The sequence below is a fragment of the Rhinichthys klamathensis genome, unplaced genomic scaffold, assembly GCF_029890125.1.
Source record: "Rhinichthys klamathensis goyatoka isolate OS25496 unplaced genomic scaffold, OSU_Roscu_1.1 h1tg000094l_1, whole genome shotgun sequence".
In the NCBI taxonomy this organism is placed as follows: domain Eukaryota; kingdom Metazoa; phylum Chordata; class Actinopteri; order Cypriniformes; family Leuciscidae; genus Rhinichthys; species Rhinichthys klamathensis.
The window spans coordinates 744,320-769,191 of record NW_026606633.1 but is presented as its reverse complement, the minus strand read 5'-3'; the positions used below and the strand labels follow the sequence as shown (position 1 = coordinate 769,191).

The 24,872-nt window shown below is 38.2% G+C and overlaps 3 protein-coding genes across 4 annotated transcripts in view; all 3 read left to right on the top strand.

The window, feature by feature from the left end:
• The window catches only part of rgl1 (ral guanine nucleotide dissociation stimulator-like 1), a 222,516-nt gene that overhangs the window by 43,445 nt on the left and 154,199 nt on the right, over positions 1-24,872 (top strand). The gene's annotated exons all lie outside the window — the stretch shown is intronic.
• Positions 1,827-9,833, top strand: zgc:77486 (uncharacterized protein LOC405808 homolog). 2 transcript variants are annotated; one of them, XR_008807207.1, is made up of 7 exons: positions 1,827-1,918; positions 3,557-3,758; positions 3,871-3,976; positions 4,130-4,254; positions 4,740-4,847; positions 6,974-8,345; positions 8,391-9,833. XR_008807207.1 is itself a non-coding variant. In XM_056252326.1 (6 exons), exons 2-6 carry the CDS (start codon positions 3,599-3,601, stop codon positions 7,120-7,122), a joined length of 648 nt encoding a protein of 215 aa, XP_056108301.1. In that variant the 5' UTR covers positions 1,827-1,918; positions 3,557-3,598; the 3' UTR covers positions 7,123-9,833. The 2 variants fall into 2 exon arrangements, 1 of the variants encoding a protein (XP_056108301.1); XM_056252326.1 differs by having other exon boundaries at positions 6,974-9,833.
• On the top strand, positions 12,296-24,644 carry abhd17ab (abhydrolase domain containing 17A, depalmitoylase b). Its single transcript, XM_056252325.1, has 5 exons — positions 12,296-12,626; positions 13,500-13,882; positions 16,677-16,871; positions 19,751-19,930; positions 24,236-24,644. The coding sequence occupies exons 2-5, from the start codon at positions 13,506-13,508 to the stop codon at positions 24,459-24,461; spliced, it is 978 nt and encodes a 325-aa protein (XP_056108300.1). The 5' UTR covers positions 12,296-12,626; positions 13,500-13,505; the 3' UTR covers positions 24,462-24,644.

The following is a 24,872-nucleotide window of genomic DNA, read 5'->3' as shown; positions in this document are numbered from 1 at the left end:
AAAATGAAAGGATACACGTGTAAATTGCACATGACCATTTTGCCCTCCCTATTCCCTAAGATATCTGTAACTTTTTCATCCATAACAATTCAAACCAACGTTGTCTCAAAACAAGCATTTAAATACATAAATACACCGTAAGGTATAGAAATACTTGGAAGCATTTGTTGGTGTGTGGACTAGGGGCCGGGGGGAAGTGTGATGATGGGGTTTCGATGATGGCCAAATTGTTGCGCTTCGGGTGACGTCACACCCGTTGTTTCAGATGACGTTGAGAGAAGTAGTAGTGGGAAGTTCGGATCATTTTACTGACTCGGATCTTTGAGTCTCGTTCAGCAAAATGAACGAATCTTTTTTCGAGTCATTTCGTTCATTTCAGCATAATATAATTAAAATGGCATGTTAAATATCCCAACACATCTAGAACTTACGAAAATGTTGATTACATTTGTAAAAAGAATAAAAATAAATTATAGGGTAATGCAGCCAAAGCCAAATTATAAGAAACCGAAATTTTTATGAATTGATTAGTTGTTGGGTTTTAAGTTCAGGCTATTGCAGTCTGATTCTGTTAGTTCACCTCACCTCCTCATCCGAGACGTTCTTTCCTTTGCAACTTCATATTTATCAGGTTTGTTCTCCTCCTCTTGTGTCTCGAGACGTTAGTTGTCGACTCGTCAGTGTCTGACTCTGATCTGTCTGCTGGGCCGTGCCGTGTGTGATACAGCAGGGCCGGAAAGAGTAATGATTAGTTCATCTTTCGAGTCTCGAGTTCGGGTTCGGCCGGGTCCGAGTCTTTCGTTCTTCCTGTCAGTCCCATAGAGGCTATGCTGTCAGTACCGGAAAGAGTAATGATTAGTTCATCTTTCGAGTCTCGAGTTCGGGTTCGGCCGGGTCCGAGTCTTTCGTTCTTCCTGTCAGTCCCATAGAGGCTATGCTGTCAGTACCGGAAAGAGTAATGATTAGTTCATTTTCTTCGAGTCTTCGGGTTTGAGTCCTTCGTTCTTTTGTCACGTGACCGCTGGTATCTCGCATCAAATACAATATTAGATTCGTATTATTGACTGCGTCTGAATGTATATTGTTTTATATTTAGGAATTAAAATACAAAATATGTGAAATAAACATTATCTGAAAAATAAAAGTTCCATCTTATTATTGTCCCTGTCCGTTTCTTTAAATGTTTCTTGTGCATCTGTGGTGTGTTTTATTATATATTATACATTAATTAACTACTATTATATTATACATTAACTACGTGCTTGTTTGTAAAAAGGTTGTGAATTGTGACAAGTCACGTGACAAAAGAACGAAGGACTCAAACCCGAAGACTCAGAAGATGAACTAATCATTACTCTTTCCGGTACTGACAGCATAGCCTCTATGGGACTGACAGGAAGAACGAAAGACTCGGACCCGGCCGAACCCGAACTCGAGACTCGAAAGATGAACTAATCATTACTCTTTCCGGTACTGACAGCATAGCCTCTATGGGACTGACAGGAAGAACGAAAGACTCGGACCCGGCCGAACCCGAACTCGAGACTCGAAAGATGAACTAATCATTACTCTTTCCGGTACTGACAGCATAGCCTCTATGGGACTGACAGGAAGATCGAAAGACTCGGACCCGTCCCGAACCCGAACTCGAGAGAGATGAACTAATCATTTCCAGTACAGATTCAGAAACCATATGTTGCGCAATGCGCATGCGCGATCAACACAAAATGAACGAATCACTCTCTGAGACAACTCGGTAGTCCCGAGTCATATTAAAGATTCGTTCAAAATGAACGAATCGTTCATGAACGACACATCACTAGAGAGAAGCAGGCCGCACGCGCATAGCAGGAACCTACTCTGTCAGATTTCTGGGGATCAAGGTCGTCGATTTCTCCCCAGTCACACGGAAATACGGGTAAATATTCGAGCGAACGGAGGTTTTAAGCCACCGCAAGTGTTCGTGGGACGGTCTCGAGGCCCCAGCTGTCCAATTTGTGTGCGTGCCATCACGTCGGCTAGCCATTAGCAGAGCTAGCGCGTTAGCCTGGCTAGTTGAATATCACAAACAAATCGACTTTCATCTATTCAGCAATTTCAACACGGATATCTGTACGTAATGTTAAATATTTTGAAGGATTGTATTTGCTTTCGATGTCACTTTGACGCTGACAACACCTCGGTTTGTTGTTTGTCGCCATACTAGGGTCAAAGACAAAATGTTTTTCTAATTGCGGAGACGCTCTCAGCTGATTTTTACTGGACATGTTTCAAAATAACCTAATTTATTCCCGTTTATTTGGTAATCTGTTAGTCAAATTGTTATGCTAAACTTCTATATTAAACACTTACTGCTGTATTTTATATGCATTGAAGCGCAACTGTTGCCAGATTGTTAATCGTCGTTTGATCAGCAGGCTGTTAAGGTTTCTGTAACCTGGATCATTCGTTTGCTTGTTTGAGAAACAAAAAGCGAACAAAGAAACTATTGTTTTCATGCAGCATATTGTCAGCATCTAGCAGGGTCACAAACAAATAAATCAAAGGGGTTTAATTTGGGGTTTCATTCTAATGGGAGCCCAGCAACATTGAACAGTTTTACAAGTTTAATTTATAAACTTTGTCTCTCTATTTTATCTTCCTATCTAGTTTATATACATCGTTTGTTTAATATATGGTGGCGTTGGACAAATTCAGCCATGTCAAGAGTAAATTAACAAAATATGAATGGAAATGTTTTCTTCAAAACCTTTCAGCAAAGTCAAGGGTAGAGCACAAAGGATGATGTCCATTTCGATGCATTTAGTTTAGTTTATTTGTATATTCTGATATGTGTTGTGATAGGAGTTATGCATTTTTAGTTCTAAATGTATTTAAGAAATGTATTTTATCACTTTATTTTACAGTGTCCATGTTATACATTACATTTACTCTATATTGCTAAAAAAAAAAGTAAATTATGCATAATACAAGCAACTAAACCAAACCCTAACACTTAGTACATGTTAAATAATATTACTCCGTATGTATTTGTGTAATAACACTGTAACCAGGACACCTTAATAAGTGTAACCAAGTAAGTCATTTAAAAATAAAAATTCTGTCATTGTTTACTTGGCCTCATGTCATTACAAACCTATATGTTATTTTTTTCCCTCATGGAACACAAAAATAGTTTTTAAAGAATATTTTCCATACAACAGTTCATAGTGACCATATGCTGTCAAGCCCCATAAAAGTCCAATATATGGCTGGTATACTATATTCATACAAAGTTATGTGGCTTGGAAAATGGCATTCTAGTTACCGGTACATTATTTTATGCTTTTATATGCCTTTTTTGGAACTTGTTAGCCAATGGATACAAGGAAGGATCTCTGTTTATTTTATTTTTGTGTTTCATAAAAATGTCATACATGTCAGGAAGGACATCATGCAGAGTAAAATATTGACAATTTTCATTTTTAGATACTATTTCCTTTAATGTAAGGTCTTTTAGCCACTAATGCTAGTAAATTATGCTGATGAAATGCTAATTATTCAACCGCATCTTTAGGATTGCCATCTCCCGTCCCCCTCACCCCCCTTCTCAAACAGCATGGCTCAGGAGACAAATCAGACGCAGGTGCCAATGCTTTGCACTATGGGATGCGGTTTCTATGGTAACCCTCGCACCAATGGAATGTGCTCTGTCTGCTACAAGGAACATCTGCAGAGACAACAAGGTGGGGGGCGAAACAGTCCCCCAGGTGAGAAAGGTAAATCAGTCTTTCAGTGTCAAATGCACTTATTGCATTCAGAACCTAATTTATTCACTTAGTTTTGAAGTTAAGAAGAGTTCATGGTTAGCTCCTTGTCTGTCTCTTCCAGCGGCCACATCTCCTGTAGGTTCCCCAGGTGCGTCTGCAGTAACAGTGGAGTCCACCCCTGTTCCCCCCACGGAAGCCGTTAGCCCGCCTGAAGAACGCACGTCTTGGTAATAAGTCTTTATAAATCTGAGACTGATCGTGCTTGAATTGGTTCAAACTAGCTCAGTGGTAATCTCTTAATGAGCACAATCTGCTTATGATGGTATAGGAAGGAATTATAACAAATAACTCCTGTATTTGGTTGGATTGTGTTTATGCAGTAGTTCGACCAGCCCGGTGACCCAGCAGATGACTGCTATGAGCATCTCCCAGGACACGGCAACCAATGATTCAGACAGAGCAGAAGTGGAGGAGGAAGAGGAGGAGGGATCGTCTAAAAGCACAGGTCTGCTGTGTTTTCACGGCTGTGTTTAATTGAATAAATATACTTTCATTTTAGAAGCATATTCTTTGGTTATTTGAACCGTTCTGCTGCTTGCACTGAAAAGCATTTTTTGATTTCATATTATTATTTATTTTAAATATTGTTATATTGTAAGCACACAATTTTAGTTCATTTTAGTCCAAAAAAAGACAATCAACATAGTTTTTTTCAATTTTTTTTTATTTTTTTTTTTATTCAGATAGATTTAATATTGGTCATATTTAATCAATTATGAAAGACCAGAGTAATTTAGAAAGCAGAAATCAACCTTGAAAAACTTGAACGACCATATCCAAACTAAACCCCTGCTTTCAATTCTCTTTATGGAAGACATGAATACTGATGAATCATTAAATCATTGATTTGAGTATCATGTAGCCTCAGAAGACAGGAAGTTTATTGTGTTTTAGAAATGATCTATCAAAGGCTGGCCATGTGTTTAACAGGGCCAGTAGGGGAGGCTGCACAGACTTCATCAGATGGAGATCAGACCCCTGACAAGAACAAAAAGAAGAATCGATGCTTCACTTGTAGGAAAAAAGTTGGCCTCACGGGTAAGAGCCAAGGGAAGCGCTTTTTGTTCTTGAATGAGGGCTGGGCTGCACTTACCTTTGAGCAGACTTCAAAACTTTACAAAATATAGCTTTAATGCAAAGCTGTTCTTTTTTGTTGTTGTTGATTACTGCAAAGCTGCTCATTTTCCTTTTTTGTTGAAAAAATCAGCAGATTGTCTCCTAGTTTTATTATTCTAATAGTCTTATTCCCATTACCTAAGTTCATATAAACATTTGCATCCAACATGCTGGTTTGGTTCACAATATATTTTAATATGTTTAATATATGAATACACTAATGTTATAAGTTTGGTGTCAGTAAGATTTTTAAAAAATAAACTAATTATTCAGCAAGGATGCATTAAAGTGACAGTAATTTAAAGATTTTACATTTTTACTAAAGATTTCTATTTCAAATAAAATGCTACTCTTTGAACTTTCTATTCAGTAATGAATCCTGAAAAAATGGATCACAGTTTACACAAAAATGTTATGTAGCACATAGGGGTGTAACGATACACAAACCTGACGGTTCGGTTCGTCCCACGGTTTTGAGGTCTCGGTTCGGTTCGGTTCATTTCGGTGGGGTGGGGGGGTTTAGAAAGCTAAAATTGCTTTTATTTTTTATTAAACAGTGCTTTAATGAACAAATTGTGTCTTTGTCTTTAAATTAATTCAATTACAAGTAAACGTTTCTTAAGGATAACAAAATTATCTGCTAATGCTGTAAACTACAGCCCTTACTTGCACATTAGCCTACTATAACATTAAAGCTTAACAACAGAGCCTAGACTTTTAGCCTAAATGATATAATAATAATCAACACTCAAATAACAAATTGTATTGAAAACATGTAAACTGCACATAAGGCAATTTTTGCATTAACATGTTTTTACTCTAATTTGTTATTGTTATATAATAATTTACACAGTTGCTGTTATTTTCATGACAACTATTTTAAACATACCGTACATTAAATAATCAAGATATCATAAACAGGTTAAGTAAAATATAATATATAGGCTAATATATAGCATTTATTTAGTGAAAGTTAGCAAACCAGCAAGCTGTGGACACTGAATGACTTGCCTGAGGTAAATATAAAGCTATGTGAAAAACTAAGCGTTTTATTGACGTATTTCCGCTGTTGAAACACTGATTGAGTGTTTACACGAGTTATGATGCCTTTCAGTAAGTATACTGTATCTTTCAACATACCTTCGGGTGTCCATTCATGTTTATTCTGTAACTGAGGAAGAGATGATCGCGCTGCCGCATGCATACAGTGATATCTGTCACGCCACATCTAAGAGCGCCAAAACGGCATTTATTGTTTGCATTTCGTGATCAAATAGACATAATTTGAAAGATTACACCTTGCTTATTATCAAAAGTAACAAAACACTGAGCTTATTGCGATTATATGTGGTTATTGGTGGTTAGGCAACAGCCCTGTATTCGTTGTGTACACATAACACATGAGGTGCAATGAGCCGGGTCTGGGCGGGGCAGCAGGGGGGCGTGTTCGGTTCGCCATGAGAGTATCGCGATACGTATCGTGGGTGGTGTATCGCGGTTTTTCGGTTCGGTTCAAATATCGTTACACCCCTAGTAGCACAACTGTTTTCAGCATTGATAATAATAATAAATGTTTCTTGAGCACCAAAGCAGCATATTTGAATGATTTCTGAAGGATCATGTGAAACTGAAGACTGGAAATTTAAGCTTTGCCATCACTGATATATGTAAATTACATTTTAAAACTATACAAATATAAGTTGAATTGTAATATTTCACTATATATATATATATATATATATATTTAAATAAGCATAAGAGACTTAATTCAAAAACGTAAAACTAAACATCCCCAAACTTTTGAACAGTAGTGTATAATTTCCCCCCCAAAATCGACTTGCATTTATATTACCGGTATATGTCCATCAATTTGAGTTAATTTGTCCTAGTTTGAGTCTGTATTCAGACAGCATACTGCAGGTTGGTGCTGCATTTCACATGGTCCTGCTGGTATCCTACCCTTTCTTGAGAAAAATCACTGCTAAACTTTTTCTCTCAGCAGGATTACATGACCATCTGAATCCACTCGCTTTTGTGTCTGTCTATAGGCTTTGACTGTCGCTGCGGTAACCTGTTTTGCGCTATCCACCGTTATTCTGACAAACATGACTGTCCCTACGACTACCGAGGAGCCGCTGCCGCCCGCATCCGCAAGGAGAACCCCATTGTGGTAGCTGAGAAGATTCAGAAATTATGAGGACTGATGGCTAAACGAGCAAAAATTGTTTGACCTGCAAGTTTTGGAACCATGGCGCTGAATAACACCATTCTAAAATGGGTTCATTTCTTCATTGTAGGATAAGGTGGGTGGGGTTGTAGGGTACAGCCCCTGCTTGGCCACTCCCTAAACTATCATCTCCCTGTCTCTCCCGGAAGGACGGTGTAGAGGTGTGTGTGTGTGTGTGTGTGTGTGTGTGTGTGAATGTGTGACATGTTGAGAAATATGTGCGTGTGTTTGTTTCTTTTATTATTTTCTTTTCTAGAGAGCCAGGGAGAAGAGGGATTGGTTGTCAGGTGGGCATCCATGTGAACTGGGGGGAGGGTGGACTCTTTAGTTTTTACCCTGGCATTGATTTTTGTTAGGATATTAACATTATTTTTTTATAGGAGCCCTGAGATTTGGGTTCAGGAATCATTGGAAGAGGTGGGTGGGGGGCGTCATTGAGAGGGAATTTCTGTGATATTGCAAAACGTTGCTGAAGAAGAATATAGATTTTAATGACTACTCCCACATTTACCCATGTAAAATTCTTTTTCTGTGTTATTCTTTTTTTCTTTATTCTGGTTAATTATCCCAACATGTCAAATCCCAGCCTGTGCATTTAAAAATATTTCTCTTTTATATATTGACTTATCATGCTAATGTTGGGTGCATGAATAGTTATTGGATGGGGTTTGAAGGGGGGAGGGTGGGGTGTAGCAAGAGCCTTGACATAAGCGAGTGACTGTTTTATTTTATTTCCTTTTCTGTTTTAATGAGTGTATGGCATCAGAAGATCTATATTAATATATTGTACGTAGCTTGAATTGTGTGATTGCATTCTATTTATTTTGTATTATCATTTGGTTGGTTGATACTGGAGGATTGGAAGCATGTGTCCAAAAAAAAAACACAAACCCATTTGTAGGAAACCCTTAACAATATTTAAACATTTTGCTCCATTTACATATGCATTTTCTAGAATTATAAGTCCTGATGGGGTAGAGTCACATTAGATTGGGCTGAAAAAAATCTTGCTTTTCAGAATCAAAGCACAAGAACGTTCAGTTTCTTCGCACAAACACACAAAAATTTGCAGTTAGCGTAGGATCCTTGGTGCTGTACGGAACCTAGCAGGCCTGTTGTTGCTAATGCACGCCAGCGATGAACTATTATGACCTTTTACCTCAGAGTCGCAGAGCTTTGAGAGCAAGGTATTTGTCACCACCAGCAGACCATTGAATGATGCTAATGGAACCGGCTAGTAATATGTTTATTAGGTGACGCCTTTCCAGTTCCAAGACATGTATTTACAATTAATACCGCTGTGCTTATGATGTCATAGTGGAAAATGCACACACTTCTCCTAACAGATAAACGTTGCATGCTCACACAGATATTAGGCCAAATGCAGTGTTTGCTAAAGCCACATTTTACATTGCTACAAGAATGTAAAACAAAACAGTGTCCCGTTGCACGGGCGAATGGAGCCTGCTATCCAAACGAACGGGTTTCTTCTATTATCTAATGTAAATATTATATGGCTACCATTCTAAATAGAATGTTTAAGGTTTTAGAAAGAAGGTTCAGAAGGGAAAAAACGTCCGTTTCGTGTGTATGTAGTGTTTATTAACTATCCATAGGTAAGGAGAAAGATGCAACGCGGTGTTCTCTGTCATCCTTTGAGTGAATCCTGTATCTTTGTGCTGGTTGTGTTTTTAATTACTACTTTGTTGTTGTAAAAGGGCTGAAACAACCATTTTGTATTTATCCTTAATGTTGTCCAGCTATCTTCCCCTGTGATGTCTTTGGATGTGCACATTTTTCCATGATTCATATAATACAACCCCTTGATTTCACGACTTGTTGAAAGCAACTTGGTGGATGTAACCGATTTGAAGTCCTGGTAATGACCTTGCTGCTTTATTAAGGAAATAACCTGAGCTTTAATTAGCACCGTCTGCGATTGCAGCATTATCCTCAGTGGGGCTGCCAGCTCAAGAGGGCTTTTGTGCAAAGCAGGTGTCGGTGGCTCAGAGTATTCACGCCATGCTTGGCTGAGCCGGCATCCTGACAGCCTTTTAATGAGGGTTGGGATCTCACTCTTTCTGTCTGCACCATTTGCTTGAGGATAATCCTACCTTTCTAGGGTTTAAGTGTAGGCAGGCATACAGACATGTGAAAGGCGGTGTGTGGAAATACTGGACTCCTAATTTCTAGTGAGATTGTTGTAGTGTGTGTGGTGGGCACAAAACTGTGAATGTAGTCAACTGCTTGACTATGAAGCTCCAGTGGGTGGAAAGCCAGTTGGTCACCTCTAATGTTGCCTTCAGTGTCTTATCAGATCATTGGCACTATATGCCAGTGCATTATCCCTTCTATGCTAGCAATGATTAACTGTCCTCATTGCATGTTATTGAGCAAAATAGTGAAGTGACGCAATTAAAGAAGAATGCCTTGATTTTGGTGAAGCTGTTGAGATTTAATTTTCTCCCTGTAGTTCATCAGAACATTCGGATGGGTGACGCGAGTTTCAGCTCAGGCGTGTTCGGCAGTACATTAACCAGCATTCATGGGTTAATTTAGCAGCGTGCCCAGTCCCCCAGAGACACCACCAGATACCTTTGTTTTCTTTTGAAATTTAGGATTGTATGATGTGTATGAGTAAGTATAAAACCAATAAAATCACAAAGTTTATTTTAAATTTACACAGTGTTTTGTTGTGCAAATACTTTTCCAGAACAGTTTTTAACCAGATGGGGCTCGGCAAACTTCCAAAGGTCCTCAATAAGTCTTAAAAGTATTTTATTAACAAATAAAAGGCTTAAAAAACTAAAAGGTAATGTACAAAACAGAGGTATGGGATGGGCAACTTCGGTCCGGGAGGGCCACTGTCCTACAGAGTTTAGCTTCAACCCTAATCAAACACACCTGAAGAAGCTAATCAAGGTCTTCAGGATTACTAGAAAGTTACAGGCAGGTGATTTTTTTTTCAGGGTTGGAGCTAAACTCTCTAGGACAGTGGCCCTCCAGGACCGAAGTTGCCCATCCCTGTATTAGAGGTATCAACTTAAATAGGACAACCTTTGAATGTTGTCTTGGATAAAGGGGGACTTGAAGTCAAAAAAGGTTAATAACCACTGATCTACACTGTTAAAATTAAAGGTTCCAAAAGGGGTGTTTTTGTAGCGATGCAATAGACCTTATTCACAGCAGCGCCATCCTTGGTTTTTAATGAGAATGAAAGTGAGGCTGTGAGGTATAGACGTAGGCTACATCTCTTCAGTGGGTTGTACTGTTATTTAATGTGTTTTTGGATTGTTCTGCTGATGAAACACTGCAAAAATATATTTCCAAGACATTTCAGTTGACAAAAAAAATTAGCTGTGGAAAATTGTAAGTGATCTAGGAGCTTTATACTGCTTTTTACAACGGATGCCATTGAAAAAACACGGTAAGTCTATCCCTCACAGCCCTGCTTTCATATCTGTCATGGCGCTGCTCTGGATAAGGTCTATAGAAGAGCCATTTTAGGTTCCCTTTGAGACTCTTTCTTAAAAGAAGTGTTTGTGTGTGTGAGTGAGAGAGAGCAAAAGAGAGAAAAAATAATGTTTCTATAATATGAAGAAGACCCTTTTCCCACTATAAAGAACCTTCTGTGCAATGGAAATGTTTCATGGATGTTAACGGTTCTGCATGGAACCATCAATGCCAAGAAGAAACATTTATTTATTTAGTGTTGTGCATCTGTTTTGCTGAAAATATACTTGAAGTGAATCTAACTGTTGTACCTTTGCACATACAGCCCACATGACTCATACTCATGGGAAACTTGGAAATAGTTGACTCCAGGAAGTGGTGTAGGTAATTACTGATCACCCACCCAACTTTAGCTGAACATCTCTTAGCCCTCCTCTGACATTTCTTCAAGCAGAATGTCCTTTCATGCTGTGATATTGAGTAAACCGTGAAGATGTCCCGTGTCTGCATATTAATCACCATGTATTATTGCCACATTGGTTGCTGCCCACCACACAGACTGTCAATGTGCACTTGTGTGGTTTTTAAGTCTCCAGGTTTAAAAGGGTTAACACTTGTCTGTTAGATTTAATGTTACCACATGATTCCATTGTATTAATTTGGTTGAGACAAATTACAGCTATGGAACCTTAAAAAGAGATAGCCTATACATAGCCTACTTTAAACTTATTTTATTTTTGTCAAGACAGTAGTGTGTAAAAAAAAAAAAAAACATTTATCATGTTTTTCTTAAGTTTAATATATGTTAGTATATAATACTTAAATTGTGGTCATTGTCTTAAGAATAATCAGTGTATTGTGTGACTTGGAATTAAATGGTTTAGTATATAGAATACAAATAGGCTATACAACTTTATTTAAATGGAAGAATTTGGTATTTCTCTCGCATGATTGAAATCATCAGCTGTCTGGCAGATTTTACAAAGCTACGACAGCAGATCTGACAGAAGTTCCTTGGATACTCCTCCCGCTATGTCACGTCAGCGTAATTTCCGGATGCGATTCAGTAAAGAGCAAAGACGTTTTAACAGGAGGCACATCGTCCACTCTGCATGTTTTCCGCACTGAAGTAGCGTCGAGTCACCTGCTACTCAGCGGACCTTCTGATTGGTTACATGCCTTCTGACAGTTTGCTTCTATTTTATTATTTTAAAAATGCAGAAAAGATACAAAGGTTCTGTATTATGTTTTTGATTGTAAAAGTGTACACAAATTCTGGAAAGATTGTACATGGGCTACTGTGAATATGATTGTTTTTGTAAATACAAAAATAATAATTCTGATTGGTTAATTATTTCTATATTCACGAATCTATGTAAATACAAATATAGCCTATTCTATTTTATGGCTTGGTAACTTACGATCTCTTAATTAAATGAATCAAGAATGAGAACAATTTTATTTATTTTATTACATTTGTTTTATTTTGTGTTTTTTAAGTTTGCATTTAGTTTTTTTTAATAAAGTATATTCATTTATTATACAATATCATGTTTGAAAATACCAGTTATTATTAATTTTATCCTTAAACCCAACAGGTTTTTAATCAATGTCTACTTACTATTTCCCACCAATAGCGCCTGTCACTTCAAGCAGTATCACTGTGAGACGCAATGAAGAGTGGGAAGACTAACTAACATCTTTGACTGGAGTGGAAAAAACAGTTCTATTAGCATATACCAGCAGATTATTATTACATGTCAGGACGGTAGCCGGAAAACAACTCGGAACGACAAACCAGAAATTGAGTTTTATTCCTGTAGGGCTCTGCTTTTTATTTGCGGATGAGACATGTCCTCGGCGGCGTCCAGGCCTTTATTTGTTATCTGAGAGGAGTCGTAGCTGACTGGCTAGCTGGCTAACTCCTCCCTGCCCCTCACTACGAGCTAGCTACTTAGCGACAGAGGTGTGAAAATATAAAGAAATCCGGCTTTGGCAGGCTGTGGTCAAGAGAACGACACGTATGTGGAATATATATTTATATATTCATGTGTTTGTTAGCAATGTAGTGTTCATTTGGAGCTGAAATGAGGTGTACATTTTGTGTTAGCGGTAAGCGGGTCTGTTGGGGCTGATGTGACCACTGGTGGATATTTTACATTGGAGCCTTTTAAACCGGCAATATCAATATTTATATTTGTAGTCTATACAGTGTCCGATAGCAGATAGACTATCAGTTTTAAGCTAGCAAGAAAAGTATAGCTGGGAGATAGGTTTACTGGATGCCTGAGTTAATTCTACCTGGGTATTACTTATTAACTAGCCTATTTGTTTCCTGTTGGTGCTTTTTGCCCGTTTAAGTCGTCGTAGAGAATTTAGCACAATAAATGTATAAAAGAGAAGCTCCGTCATAGTTTTGGTTTTGCAAAGGTGCCTGAATGTATTATAATTTTTAAAATTAATGATCTCTCCTTAAATTGGATGTTAAATTAGTTATTTGTGTGGAAAAAAAAAATTCAAACAAAGAAATCAGCAGAACTTCTGAGAAATATCAATAAATTGATGTACAGTCACATGAGATCATACCAGTCTTCTAGAAAATGCTGTTTAATCGTACTGGGAGGGGGTCGTGCCCCATGGGTGCCGCCATGTTGAGATCACATGACAAGTGGTGGCATATAATAATAATAATAATAATAATGTATTATGCTTTCAGTCAGTGCTCAAGGTAGAAAGCATAATCATAGAAGTACATCCAAACAAAACTAGCAATATAACACCAAACACAATTAACATAAAACAGAGCCCAGTTAAAACTGAATAAGTATAAAAATACATAAAATGTTTTGTGTTGAATATGTTTTGAACATGATCTCCTGTCTTCTTTCTTGCAGTTGACAATGAATGGCCTTTCTGTGAGTGAGCTGTGCTGCCTGTTCTGTTGCCCCCCCTGCCCCAGCCGCATCGCTGCCAAGCTTGCCTTCCTGCCCCCTGAACCTACCTATGCCCTCCTGCCCGATCTGGAGGCCGGGCCGGTACCGGCCGGACCAACGGGGACGTCAAGCTTGCGCTCCCGGGGAGGAGGTGGCGGCAGTGGTGGGAGTTCGATAGGGGGGGTGAATACCACTGGAGAGGGGCGCTGGAAGCTCCACCTCACAGAGCGGGCAGAATTCCAGTACTCCCAACGGGAGTTGGATGCCACGGAAGTGTTCCTGACTCGCTCTAGTCGGGGAAACAAAGTGGGCTGCATGTATATCCGCTGTGCCCCCTCTGCCAGGTAGGATTGGACACATTTTTGGATTAGTAATAGGGGCTTTCGCACCAGGTAGTTATAGGAACTTAGTTATAGGAACTAGCCACCAGGGCGGTTCCGAAAGTTCCGAGAACTAAATGTTCCCCTAGGGCCATTTTCCTGGTTGCATTCGCACTGCCAGTAGGAACTCGTAAGCCTAAGTTACGTAAGCCACTCTTGTTGTGACTTTTATTTTGACAGCGCTGAAAACGGCAGAGCCTGAGCACACAGCGCTCCCATTTCGTCTTCATTAGTATACAATCTGTTTAACAGTCCTGTCTGTACATTATTGGATGGAACTGTTAAACAAAGAAAGTAAACCGTATATGTGTTAGCGTTTGCCATGTGGTTGATGCCCAATGTTGCTAGCTGAGCAGAATCATGTTACGCCTGGTTAGGGATGGGAATTGATAAGATTTTATCAATATCAATGCCACTAACGATTCTGCTTATCGATCCAATTCTTTAACGATTCTCTTATCGATTCCTGATAGCACTGTGAGGGAAAAAGTAGTCTTTTTCGGGGGAAAAAACAAGTTGTTTTATTTGTTTTAAAGCTTACACTTGACTAAGCAAACTGTACTTTTTATGTAATAAATGGAACCTTATTGTAAAGTGTTACCGATTAGTTATACACCGATTAAACGCCCCGTGAGTTCAGTGTTGGAAAGATCATTTGTTTTAACCATTCATTAAAACGAATCGGTTCAAATGAGTAATTAGTTCGCGAATTGGACGTGTCATTATCGGACGTGTGCTCGTTGTGTGATTATCCCGGCAGTTGGGACATCCCACAAGATGTGTGTCATCACAGAAAACATTTCATCACTGGATCGTTTTTTTCGTTTATTTGAAGTGTGATTATGTCAGCTGAATGTGCGGAACACTTTTCAGAGAAGATAAGGCAACGTATTTTAGCACAATTCACACCCAGCGGCAATTCAGGAAAAACAAATCTCCGAATGCTCCACAAAAAAACTTTAGTCTCCCTACCTTACCATCGTGTCGTTTATTTTGATTAATATGTGCGAGGGAGAGAGGAAGACAGCGCTTAGTTTTGAGTCGGTGAAGCCTACTTTCGCCTTGCTCCGAAGAGAGAGAGTGCGTGCGCGCGACCGGGGCTCTCTCGCTCTCTCTCTCTCTCTCTCTCTCTGCTCGATCAGTTTAACATGCGCCCTGTCACAAGCGCAGCGGTTCATCTACATTACCAGAGAGAGACAATTTTACTCACTGATCAAATAAGACTTTGCAGGACAAAGATTAGCTTTGGACGCGGTGCTATGGTGCTTGATAAAGGACAAAAGGGACAGAGCAGGAGCATCGATAAGAGGACTCGTTAACGTCGAGGGCATACAATATCGATGGATCGTAAAATTTAGAACCGGTTCTCGAGTGGAACCGGTTTTCGATTCCCATCCCTACGCCTGGTCCTTTAATGTCGCTTTGGATTTTTTCCTTAGCGTAAAGGTTGAGAGGTCCATCTATCACTGTGTTCGTAGAGTTAGTTTGTGGAGTAAATATATGGGCTATAAACTGTGTGTGTACACGACTTTTTTTTAAATGGCGGGGGCTGGTCTTTTGCGTGTATTCGGCCAATCAGCGTACAATTATGTCACTGGTTGTTCCTATTGTGCTGGGTTAGACCCTACTCTGAAGTAGGAGCTAATTTAGTTCCCATTAAAATCGTTCCCAGTTCCTGTGGTGCGAACACGCCAAAAAGCGGGTACTTCTACAAGTAGTTCTAGGAACTATAAAAAGGTTCCTCCGGTGCGAAAGCCACTAATATTTGGAGGGGCCTTATTTGTAGTTTTCACAATAATATATGTTGAACTCAAAGTGTCACGTTTCCTCTGATGGACCCCCCTTTTCCTCCCAAGGGTCATTTACATTCCTTCATTTTTTTTCATCTTTCCTTTGTCCCATTTCCTGCTTCCCTCTCCGAGTTTGTCTGCTATCTTTACCCAGAAGCCACTCCTTCCTGGACGCATTCTTTCTTTATCACAAGCCACTTTATTCCCACTGTTGTTACTTGTTCCTTTGTTCCTTTATTTCCTCTTTAAGAGTGATTTCCATTGGATGAGTACAGAGGTTTTTGTTGTGCTCGATATTGTGGACGTCTTTTCACAATAGATGTCTTCTCTTCTCTACACAAAGTACGTGTTATTTCGTTTTGAAAGTCTGGATTTGATATCACTTTTGTTATTGTTAACTAAAGCAATTAAAAATAGTTATTTAATTGAAATAAAGCTGAAATTAAAATATGACAGTGACATCACGTTAAGGCCAAGAATGGTAACCCATACTCGGAATAACTGAAATAAGTTTAAGTACTGAAATTACAAAAACAAACTCAAATTAAAATAAATTAAAGCTAAATAGAAATGTTAATAATGACAATGGGCAGTAACAATGAAAATATAAAAGATCATTCAAAATATTAATAAATACTTTAATGGTATATAATTCAAATTCAATGACACTGTTTGATATACAGCCAACCGTGTTTTTTGCCACCCAGATTATTTGAAAATAATTCTACACACATACACACCCATGTTAGTTATGAAACCATTCCCTGGAGCGTATCGGGCTCAGTGCTCACTTGCAGATGTGTCTACATGCAGTGAATCAGCGAATGAAATGATAGGTTATTAAGTCTCTTTGTGGATCCGTCTTGACTTAGATGTTGAGTCAGACGCTGATATAGTGTAATGAGCATACTAGAGAGTGACTTTGTACTACAGTTCTCATCACCCTATTTCTCTATCTCTCTCTTCAGATTCACTGTCCTGTTCTCCCATGGTAATGCAGTGGATCTAGGCCAGATGAGCAGCTTCTATATCGGCCTAGGCACTCGAATCAACTGTAACATATTCTCCTATGATTACTCTGGCTACGGGGTCAGCACGGGGAAGCCCTCGGAAAAGAATTTGTATGCAGACATAGATGCAGCGTGGCAGGCTCTACGCTCAAGGTGAGACAATCAATACCAGGGCACAACCAAAACAACTGCATGTGCATAGTAGGGCTCAAGTTTTACAGTGATGCATCTGAATGTATAAATCATTGTAAAAGTTTGCTAGAAATTATTTTATTTAGTAAGCACCCACTTATAATGTTACAATAAATGGCTGTTTCTAATTTCTATTCATCAAAGAATCCTTAAAAAATGCATCACGTTTTCAACAAAAATATTAAACGGCACAACTGTTTTCAACATTGATAATAATAAGAAATGTTTCTTTAGCAGCAAATTAGCATATTAGAATGATTTCTGAAGGATCATGTGACATTGAAGACTGGAGTAATGATGCTGAAAATTCAGCTTTGCATTACAAGAATAAACAGTTATTTTAAAGTGTAATAATATTTCACAATATTACAGTTTTAAATGTGTTTTGATCAAATAAATGTAGCCTTGGTGAGCATAAGAGACTTTCAATAAGAAAAATCCAACCAATCCCAAACTTTTGAACTGTAGTATTAATTTCTATCCTAGATTTTTGCTTTTGCTCATAGTTAATATTCTGTTTTGGTAATGGTAAAGCATATTACTTTGTCATAAAAAGTGATGATTGTTGTGTTTATGCACATTTTCAGCCTTCTTTTGAGGAGTCGATGAGAGACAATATTCATCGGGTTTCCGCGGATCTTTAAAAAGTCTTAAATTAGATTTTTAAAATTTCTGCGCAAATATTTTTACTTATGAAAGGTCTTAAATTTTCGATGGCAATTTGACATAGACATATCTAAATGTTTTCCAAATTAAAACTATCTAATTAGCGTACTTTTTTATTTATTATTCTTTATTTGTGGATTTGCTTGTTCACATGACATTTCGCGTCACATTCGCGGCAGCATATTAGCCTACTTCTGTCTCCTGCACGCGTAACAGGAGGAGAGAAGGAGAAGCAAGTTGGAAAATTTCAGTTCAATTGTAAGGTCATTCTTTGTGTGCGATGTGTATTGTCTATTATGATATTGTAATCACTGTTTTAACGATGTACGACTACGAGGCACTGTGAGCTGGCATCGCGTTTTGTCTCTCGTGCTTTCACTGCGTGATGTGTGCAGTTAGGTTTGTTTCCAAATGAGTTTTTGTCTTATATTTATATCATATTATGTTGTTTATCATACAATATCACACCAGCAAGAGGGACGTTTTCCCGTTAACAATTGCAAATGTGATATTTATTTATAACAGTTAAATGAACAATAAATGAACATTGTGAGTTACATTTTATAAACAAAAATGTCAATATTGTTTTTGCCTTTATTTCGTCGACGAGAATTTCAAAATGAAACCGTAGCAGAGTCTCAATGCAACATATGGCGATGATTTTTTGACTGAAATACGCATTTAAACTAATCAAGTCAATGAACAATCACTTGAATGATGAATGAATCAGCTGTTTGAACAAATCGGTTGAATGAATGACTCCCTCACTTATTAAGACATTAATTTGCCGCTACCTACTGGTGGTTTTAGGGTAACATTTAAAGTACCCTTTAATTAGAACGTTAAAATGAGAAATCAGTTAATATTTAAATATTGAATTCAAAAAAAAAATCTCAGATTTATTTATGCAATTGTAAATGCAGTATAAATATTTTAATGCCAGTTCTGATGCCGCTTCTGTGTCACCTCTGCACTGCAAAGGTGGATTTTGATTTAATGATTTAATTTGACTGGTAACAGTGGTATCGTGTTATTATTCCAATAGAATTTAATTTGAATGTTAGAATTTGTCATAAAAGGTGATGCATACAAATGTCCATATATAGGTGAAAATGCCCCTGAAAATCTATTTAAGGTGGCAAATATTACCCCTTAATAAAAAAAATAAAAAAATGTGTTACTGCTGTGAACTGACCACTGCATAGAATATGAAAAATATGAATACCTTCGTGAGTCAGCTCAGCTGTCAACAACAGGCCTAAACCAGCCATGGCACCAAGCACAAAAACACAATCAGTAAAATATTATCAAATTATTATCAACAAAACTTTGAAAATATCAAGACATATTTTTGTCAATATTGCACACCCCTAATGCACGGTATTAATTTTGATTTCTTCGGGTCTTAAAAAGCTATAAATTTGACTTTAAAAAGTGTGCAGAAACCCTTCAAAGGCAAATTGAAAGCACATCTTTCTATTGTCTTGTCCTCGCTGGCTGCACACAAACATATGATTCGTGAATGACTCTTATAACTCAGTTCGTTTTATTAAATCAGTCAAAAGACATATATATATATATATATATATATATATATATATATATTAGTATTTATCTCCTCATGAGTTGTTGATTTGAATCAGTTGATTTGAATCACTCAATTGGTTGGAGCTTGACTTTCTGAACCATAAGGTATTACTTTCGCCTTGAAACGAGAACTGATATTGTGTTCATTGGTGGCTTGTAAGATTTAAATTGTAGTTATTTACTGGTTCCTCGTATGATGAGGAATGATGGTAAAGATACACTTTAACAAGTCCCTTTAATGGTAATGTTACTAAAAACATTAATTAACCTAAAATAGTATTATTTTTGTTTGAGCATTTTTCTTTAATAGTCTATATAAACCTTTCTTAAAAGTGCTAAAAAATCCTTAAATAAATCCGTAAGAAACCATTCAATAAACTAAATGAACAGAGATCAATTTTCTTTAATTCAGGAATGAGAATTTTCTCAAAGGCTGATGAAAATTCACACTCCACTCAATTTTTTGCAAGCAGTCTGCAAATCGTACTGCTCTTGGTGTGAATAGGCTGTAAATTACATTGACATGAGGCAGTTATTTGTTCGGTGTATGACATTTAATTAGCTTTTGATTCCTCTCCTTCAAACAGATATGGCATCAGCCCAGAGAATATTATCCTGTATGGACAGAGCATTGGCACGGTGCCCACGGTGGACCTGGCATCACGATACGAGTGTGCGGCTGTGATACTTCACTCTCCTCTCACCTCTGGCATGAGGGTGGCCTTCCCCGACACTAAGAAGACTTACTGCTTTGACGCATTTCCCAAGTGAGTGCCAAAAATCATTAGGTTCTAACTTGTCCTCGATTATTTGTGTCGTCTTCCCATTTTCACTAGAGGTCTGACAGGGCTCATCATTGTTAATGAGCTGATGATTTGCCTGGTCATGGCCAGCACAGATTGCTGCTATTTATGAGCGATTCACTGGGTTTTGATTTTGGCGAAAGCAAACGGACTGTGTTATGATGTGGATTGCTGACTGAGATTATACTGAGCTTCTTGTTTTGACACAAAATGGGAATCAGTCTTTTTATTCTTTAAGTTTGATTACAATAATTTTCATTGCATTTTGGCTGTGACCGCAGTGTTGTGGAGCTCAGAGGGAGTTTGCTTGCACTCAGTGGGTGGTGTCATTCAGTGCCAGTGTAGTAGAACACATGGTCGCATACAGCTGCAGTCAAAACCACCACTGTTCTCGCACAAGTGCTGTGTAGTTGGCTGGCAGCTGTTTAGTTTACACACACACACACATTTGAAAATATAACTTGCCAAGATACATTTCCAAAATGTTTTTAGTAGGGCTGTCAAAATTTCTCAAAAATGACTTTCGAATATTCCCTCTAAAAAAAACACATATATTCGAACATCTGGTTGCGCATTTTGTCAATGACGCGCATTATGTCAATAACAGGACAAATTAATACAAAGAGACATAACTACTTGCATAGGAAGTTTATTTAAGTTTAAACATATTTGACAACAACGTATTACCTACACAAAAACAAGTAAATCAACTAATGGCCAAGACCGCAGACCTCTCGCTCACTCGCACTCGCAGGCACTCTTTCTCTCTCTCTCGCGCCCTCACGCTCTCTGCGCATAACAGTTTAAATGAACAACAATAAACAAATGTTGAGTGCTGATCAAGAGTTTTGTGCAAGCAATTTAAGGTCGCGACTCTCGTCCCAAATATAGCAGGCTTCATTCAGTGATTGAAACAAATATTATTAACATTAATTGAAGTTTTACAGTATATAGAACCGACATTGAACGCTCCGAGCGAGCTGTGCTGTGGTAAACATGGAACTTTTCCTTGACATGAAACGGTAAATAATCAAACCAATGGAAGCCTGCATGAAACTGCTGTATTTAACCTACCTTATTCATGCAATATCTATTTAGTCAGTACAGTAAGCCTACACTTTAGTAATGTTCCCTCAGGCAGCGCGCCCACTCGCAGCAGACAGCCGGCCTCTGCTACCGCAGGCGTGTTTTTCCACATTCGAATATTCATTTACACCTTTGAAATTCAGATTTTTAAAACTATTCGAATATATATTCGAATTTAGAATATTCGTTGACAGCCCTAGTTTTTAGTTACATTACAAGTTATTATTGTTGGTTTTAATTATTGTGTACTACTGTTCAAAAGTTTGGAGTTGATGCTGAATTTTCGGCAGCCATTACTCCAGTCTTCCAGAAATCATTCTTATATGCTGATTTGATGCTCAAGAAATATTTCATATTATTATCAATGCTTTATTGATTAAAGGCATAGTTCACCAGAAAGTGAAAATTCTGTCATCATTTACTCATTCTCAAATCTGCATGAATTTCTTTCTTCTGTTGAACACAAAAGAATATATTTTGAAGAATGTCGGTAACCAAACAGTTGATGTACCCCATGGAATTCCATAGTATTTTTTTCCATAATTTTTGGGGGTGCTAACGGGGTGCTTTGGTCTTTCTTGGGGTCTTCCTTTCTAGACCCTCCCTAGCGCCGCCCATGCATATGCCTATCCATTAACGGGCATTTCTTCATAAATATTCAAAATTTTTATTTATGCATTTATGGCAATTTATATATGGCATTATGCATAGTAGAACTTTATGTAGGCCTACACATTTAGGAACAGATATTGGGTTCTGCCCAATGTCAAGCAACATAAAAGTAACGTAAAAGTAACGAGTAACGTAAAAAGTTACTTTCCATATGGGGTAACTAAGTAAAGTAACGGATTACTTTTTTTTAAGAAGTAACGAGTTACACTACTTTTTAAAAGTAACTTCCCCAACACTGACTAGAGCAGATGCGTTTACTCTGATCGGCCTCGGTCACGAGATCCAGTGAGAAGCGCTTGAATTCAGCGAAGAACACAAATGTCTCAGTGATTTAAACCAGTTTAGAGACAGATGAAACAGCGCTGACAAACAGGAGAAACACTGTGCACAACGATACAGTCAGAAAGCTTTTCCGTCTACAAATTCCCATCATTTACCATGGATTTACTGTAACGTTTGCCTAGTATATTAACTGCACCATGAAATGTGGGATATACATATTGAATTGTATTATATTATTAATGTAGACAATGTATTAAAGGACTAATGGAGTATATTTACAGTATTTAATGTATTTAGGCTATAGTGTTTTTCATACATTTCATGAAGATACGTGCCATCAAATCTCAGGCAACACAAACCTGTTTCAAGACTTGAAACAATATCCCCCATTAGCACATGTAGAAACTAAGAAATTTATTTTCCAATAAAGATATTAATTTTGGAAAAATGACAAATGTTTGAATGTTCTACCTCATATTTGTGAAATGTTCACCTGTTTGGCAAGTGGTTGTCATGATATGTTCTGACAATAAAGAGTAGTTTAAAACCACAATTAACGCTCGGGTTTCTACAACTTTCAGTTAGGAGCAAAAATCTGCCTTTTAAACTTGAAAGAAATAAAGATTTGACATTTATCGTGATAATTATCGATATTGATTGATATATTATCGTGATAATTGTTAAGTGTTGTTCCTGTGTTATTGATACTTAGGAAAAGGGAGCCTTCAGTTTGCTACTCTTAAGAAAATGGAAACTTTTAATGAAAGTCAATTAAAAAAAAAGACTTTTGAAAGGAAGTTATTTTTCGTAATTCGTGTAGGTCATAAATTTAAATCATAACGGTCATAAAAAGGTCTTAAAAAGTCTTGGCCGTGTGTCCACCAAAGCGTTTTTAGCCAGCTGAAAACGCTTGACGCTCTGCTGAAAACGCCTAGCAGTGGGCGCTTGAGAGCGTTTTGGCAGGCAGCGTTTTTTCCGTTGAGACGTTTCGTTGCTATGATACAGAATATCCGCAGCACAGTTTACTTGTAACTGATGTCGCAGATAATTTGTTTCATACTGAAAATTAATTTTTCATCCATTTTGTTCGGTTAGCTCTGCTGGTTGATGTCGTTGTACAGAAAGAATGTTGTGAAAGTTGGTCGGTGTGGTATTAGTCCCGCCGCTTCTCCACTGTGATTGGACGGCTGGGTAAAAGTGTGACAATGATGAGCTCTGCGTTTTATCCAAAAGTTGAAAATTGTTCAACTCTCGGCGACCAGTAAAAACGCCGGGCGCTCAGCGCTTCAGCGTGTAAAAAACGCCGAACGCTCACGCTCAGCGCCTCGTTGCGCTCATGGCGTTTAAAAAACGCGGCGCTCCCATTGAAAACAATGGGCTATATGCACGCATAACTTCCGCGTTTGACGCAAGGATGCTCGTGCGTTTCCGGTTGGGGAGATTTAAAGCGCAGGAAAACCGAGGAAAACGGGATTATGGCAGAGTCTTCAAAATTTACTGTCCTCTCGTCTTTGAAACGAAACTTTAATACGTTTAGATGTAATTTTATATATAGTTATGTTTATTTAAAATAATAAACACAGAAGCATAAACAAAATGAGGGGTGTCTGTTTTGTCTGTTTTTGTGACTAACGTTTCTTTAGTATAGCAATAGAGTATAAAAACCAATATAAATTCTCGGTATAGCATTGGACTCTACGATCGGCGGAAGTAATCCAGCATCCTTAGACCTTCACCGGAAATACCGCCGTGCATAGAGCCCATTGAAAACGTACGCCAGGCGCGAGTAAAAACGCTTTGGTGGACACACGGCCTTAAATTTGACTGACTAAACCCTGCAGAAACCCTGTAAATTTCACTTTTGATCAATTTCACGAATACAAATATAAATTTCCTTCAGAATTGTTTTTGTTTGAACGTTAATATATTTTATTACGTATTCAGTTATATTCAATTATATATTAAAATATAAATTTGTGTGACAACAAATTTAAAAGCATAAATAAAACTACTAAAATAGTTCAGACTGTAGCTTTCCAGTAGTGGGCTGTTATCATGCTACTGAAAAATGAGTTGAAGTTGAATTTAATTCATGGCATTTCATTGATCATAAACATCAAGTGTGAAATGAGCTATTCAAACTATTAATGGTTATTTTAATTTACTTTCTGTGTGTGGATTATGTATTTCTTCTAACACCCTGTGTCCCTTTGTGTGTCCCTGCTTCAGCATTGAGAAAGTGTCTAAAATCACATCTCCAGTGTTGATCATCCATGGGACGGAGGATGAGGTGATAGATTTTTCCCACGGGCTGGCCCTGTACGAGCGCTGCCCCAAAGCTGTGGAGCCGCTGTGGGTGGAGGGGGCCGGACACAATGACATCGAACTGTACACCCAGTACCTGGAACGCCTGCGTCGTTTCATTGGGCAGGAATTGGCCGCACAACACGCCTAAGCTCTCCCTCTTCTCCTCCTTGTCATCCCACCATCTCCCAGTCCGAGCGAGAGTGAGATGGATGCATCAGTAACTTATTGATGGCTGCCATTTTGTATGGACAACCTTACTGTCAGAGCAGCTTGACAGATGATCCACTGCTCAGATTTGTTTTCTTAAGTGTTTTTGTTTTTTTCTCCCTCCATTTGTGTGCATGGGGACCCTGGGGGGTGGAAGTGGAATTTATCTGGGGCAAGAATGGATGGATGAATTCCTCTGTCGGATTCAGTCCAAGGAAATAAGCCAGACAGATTCCTGTACCTCCAACCAGACTGTCTTTCTCCATATCTGAGCATTCATCTGTCAGTTGAGTGGTTTGCTTCTCCGACCTGCCCCCATGATGCCTCAGCCTGAGAGATTTTCACTTCCCAC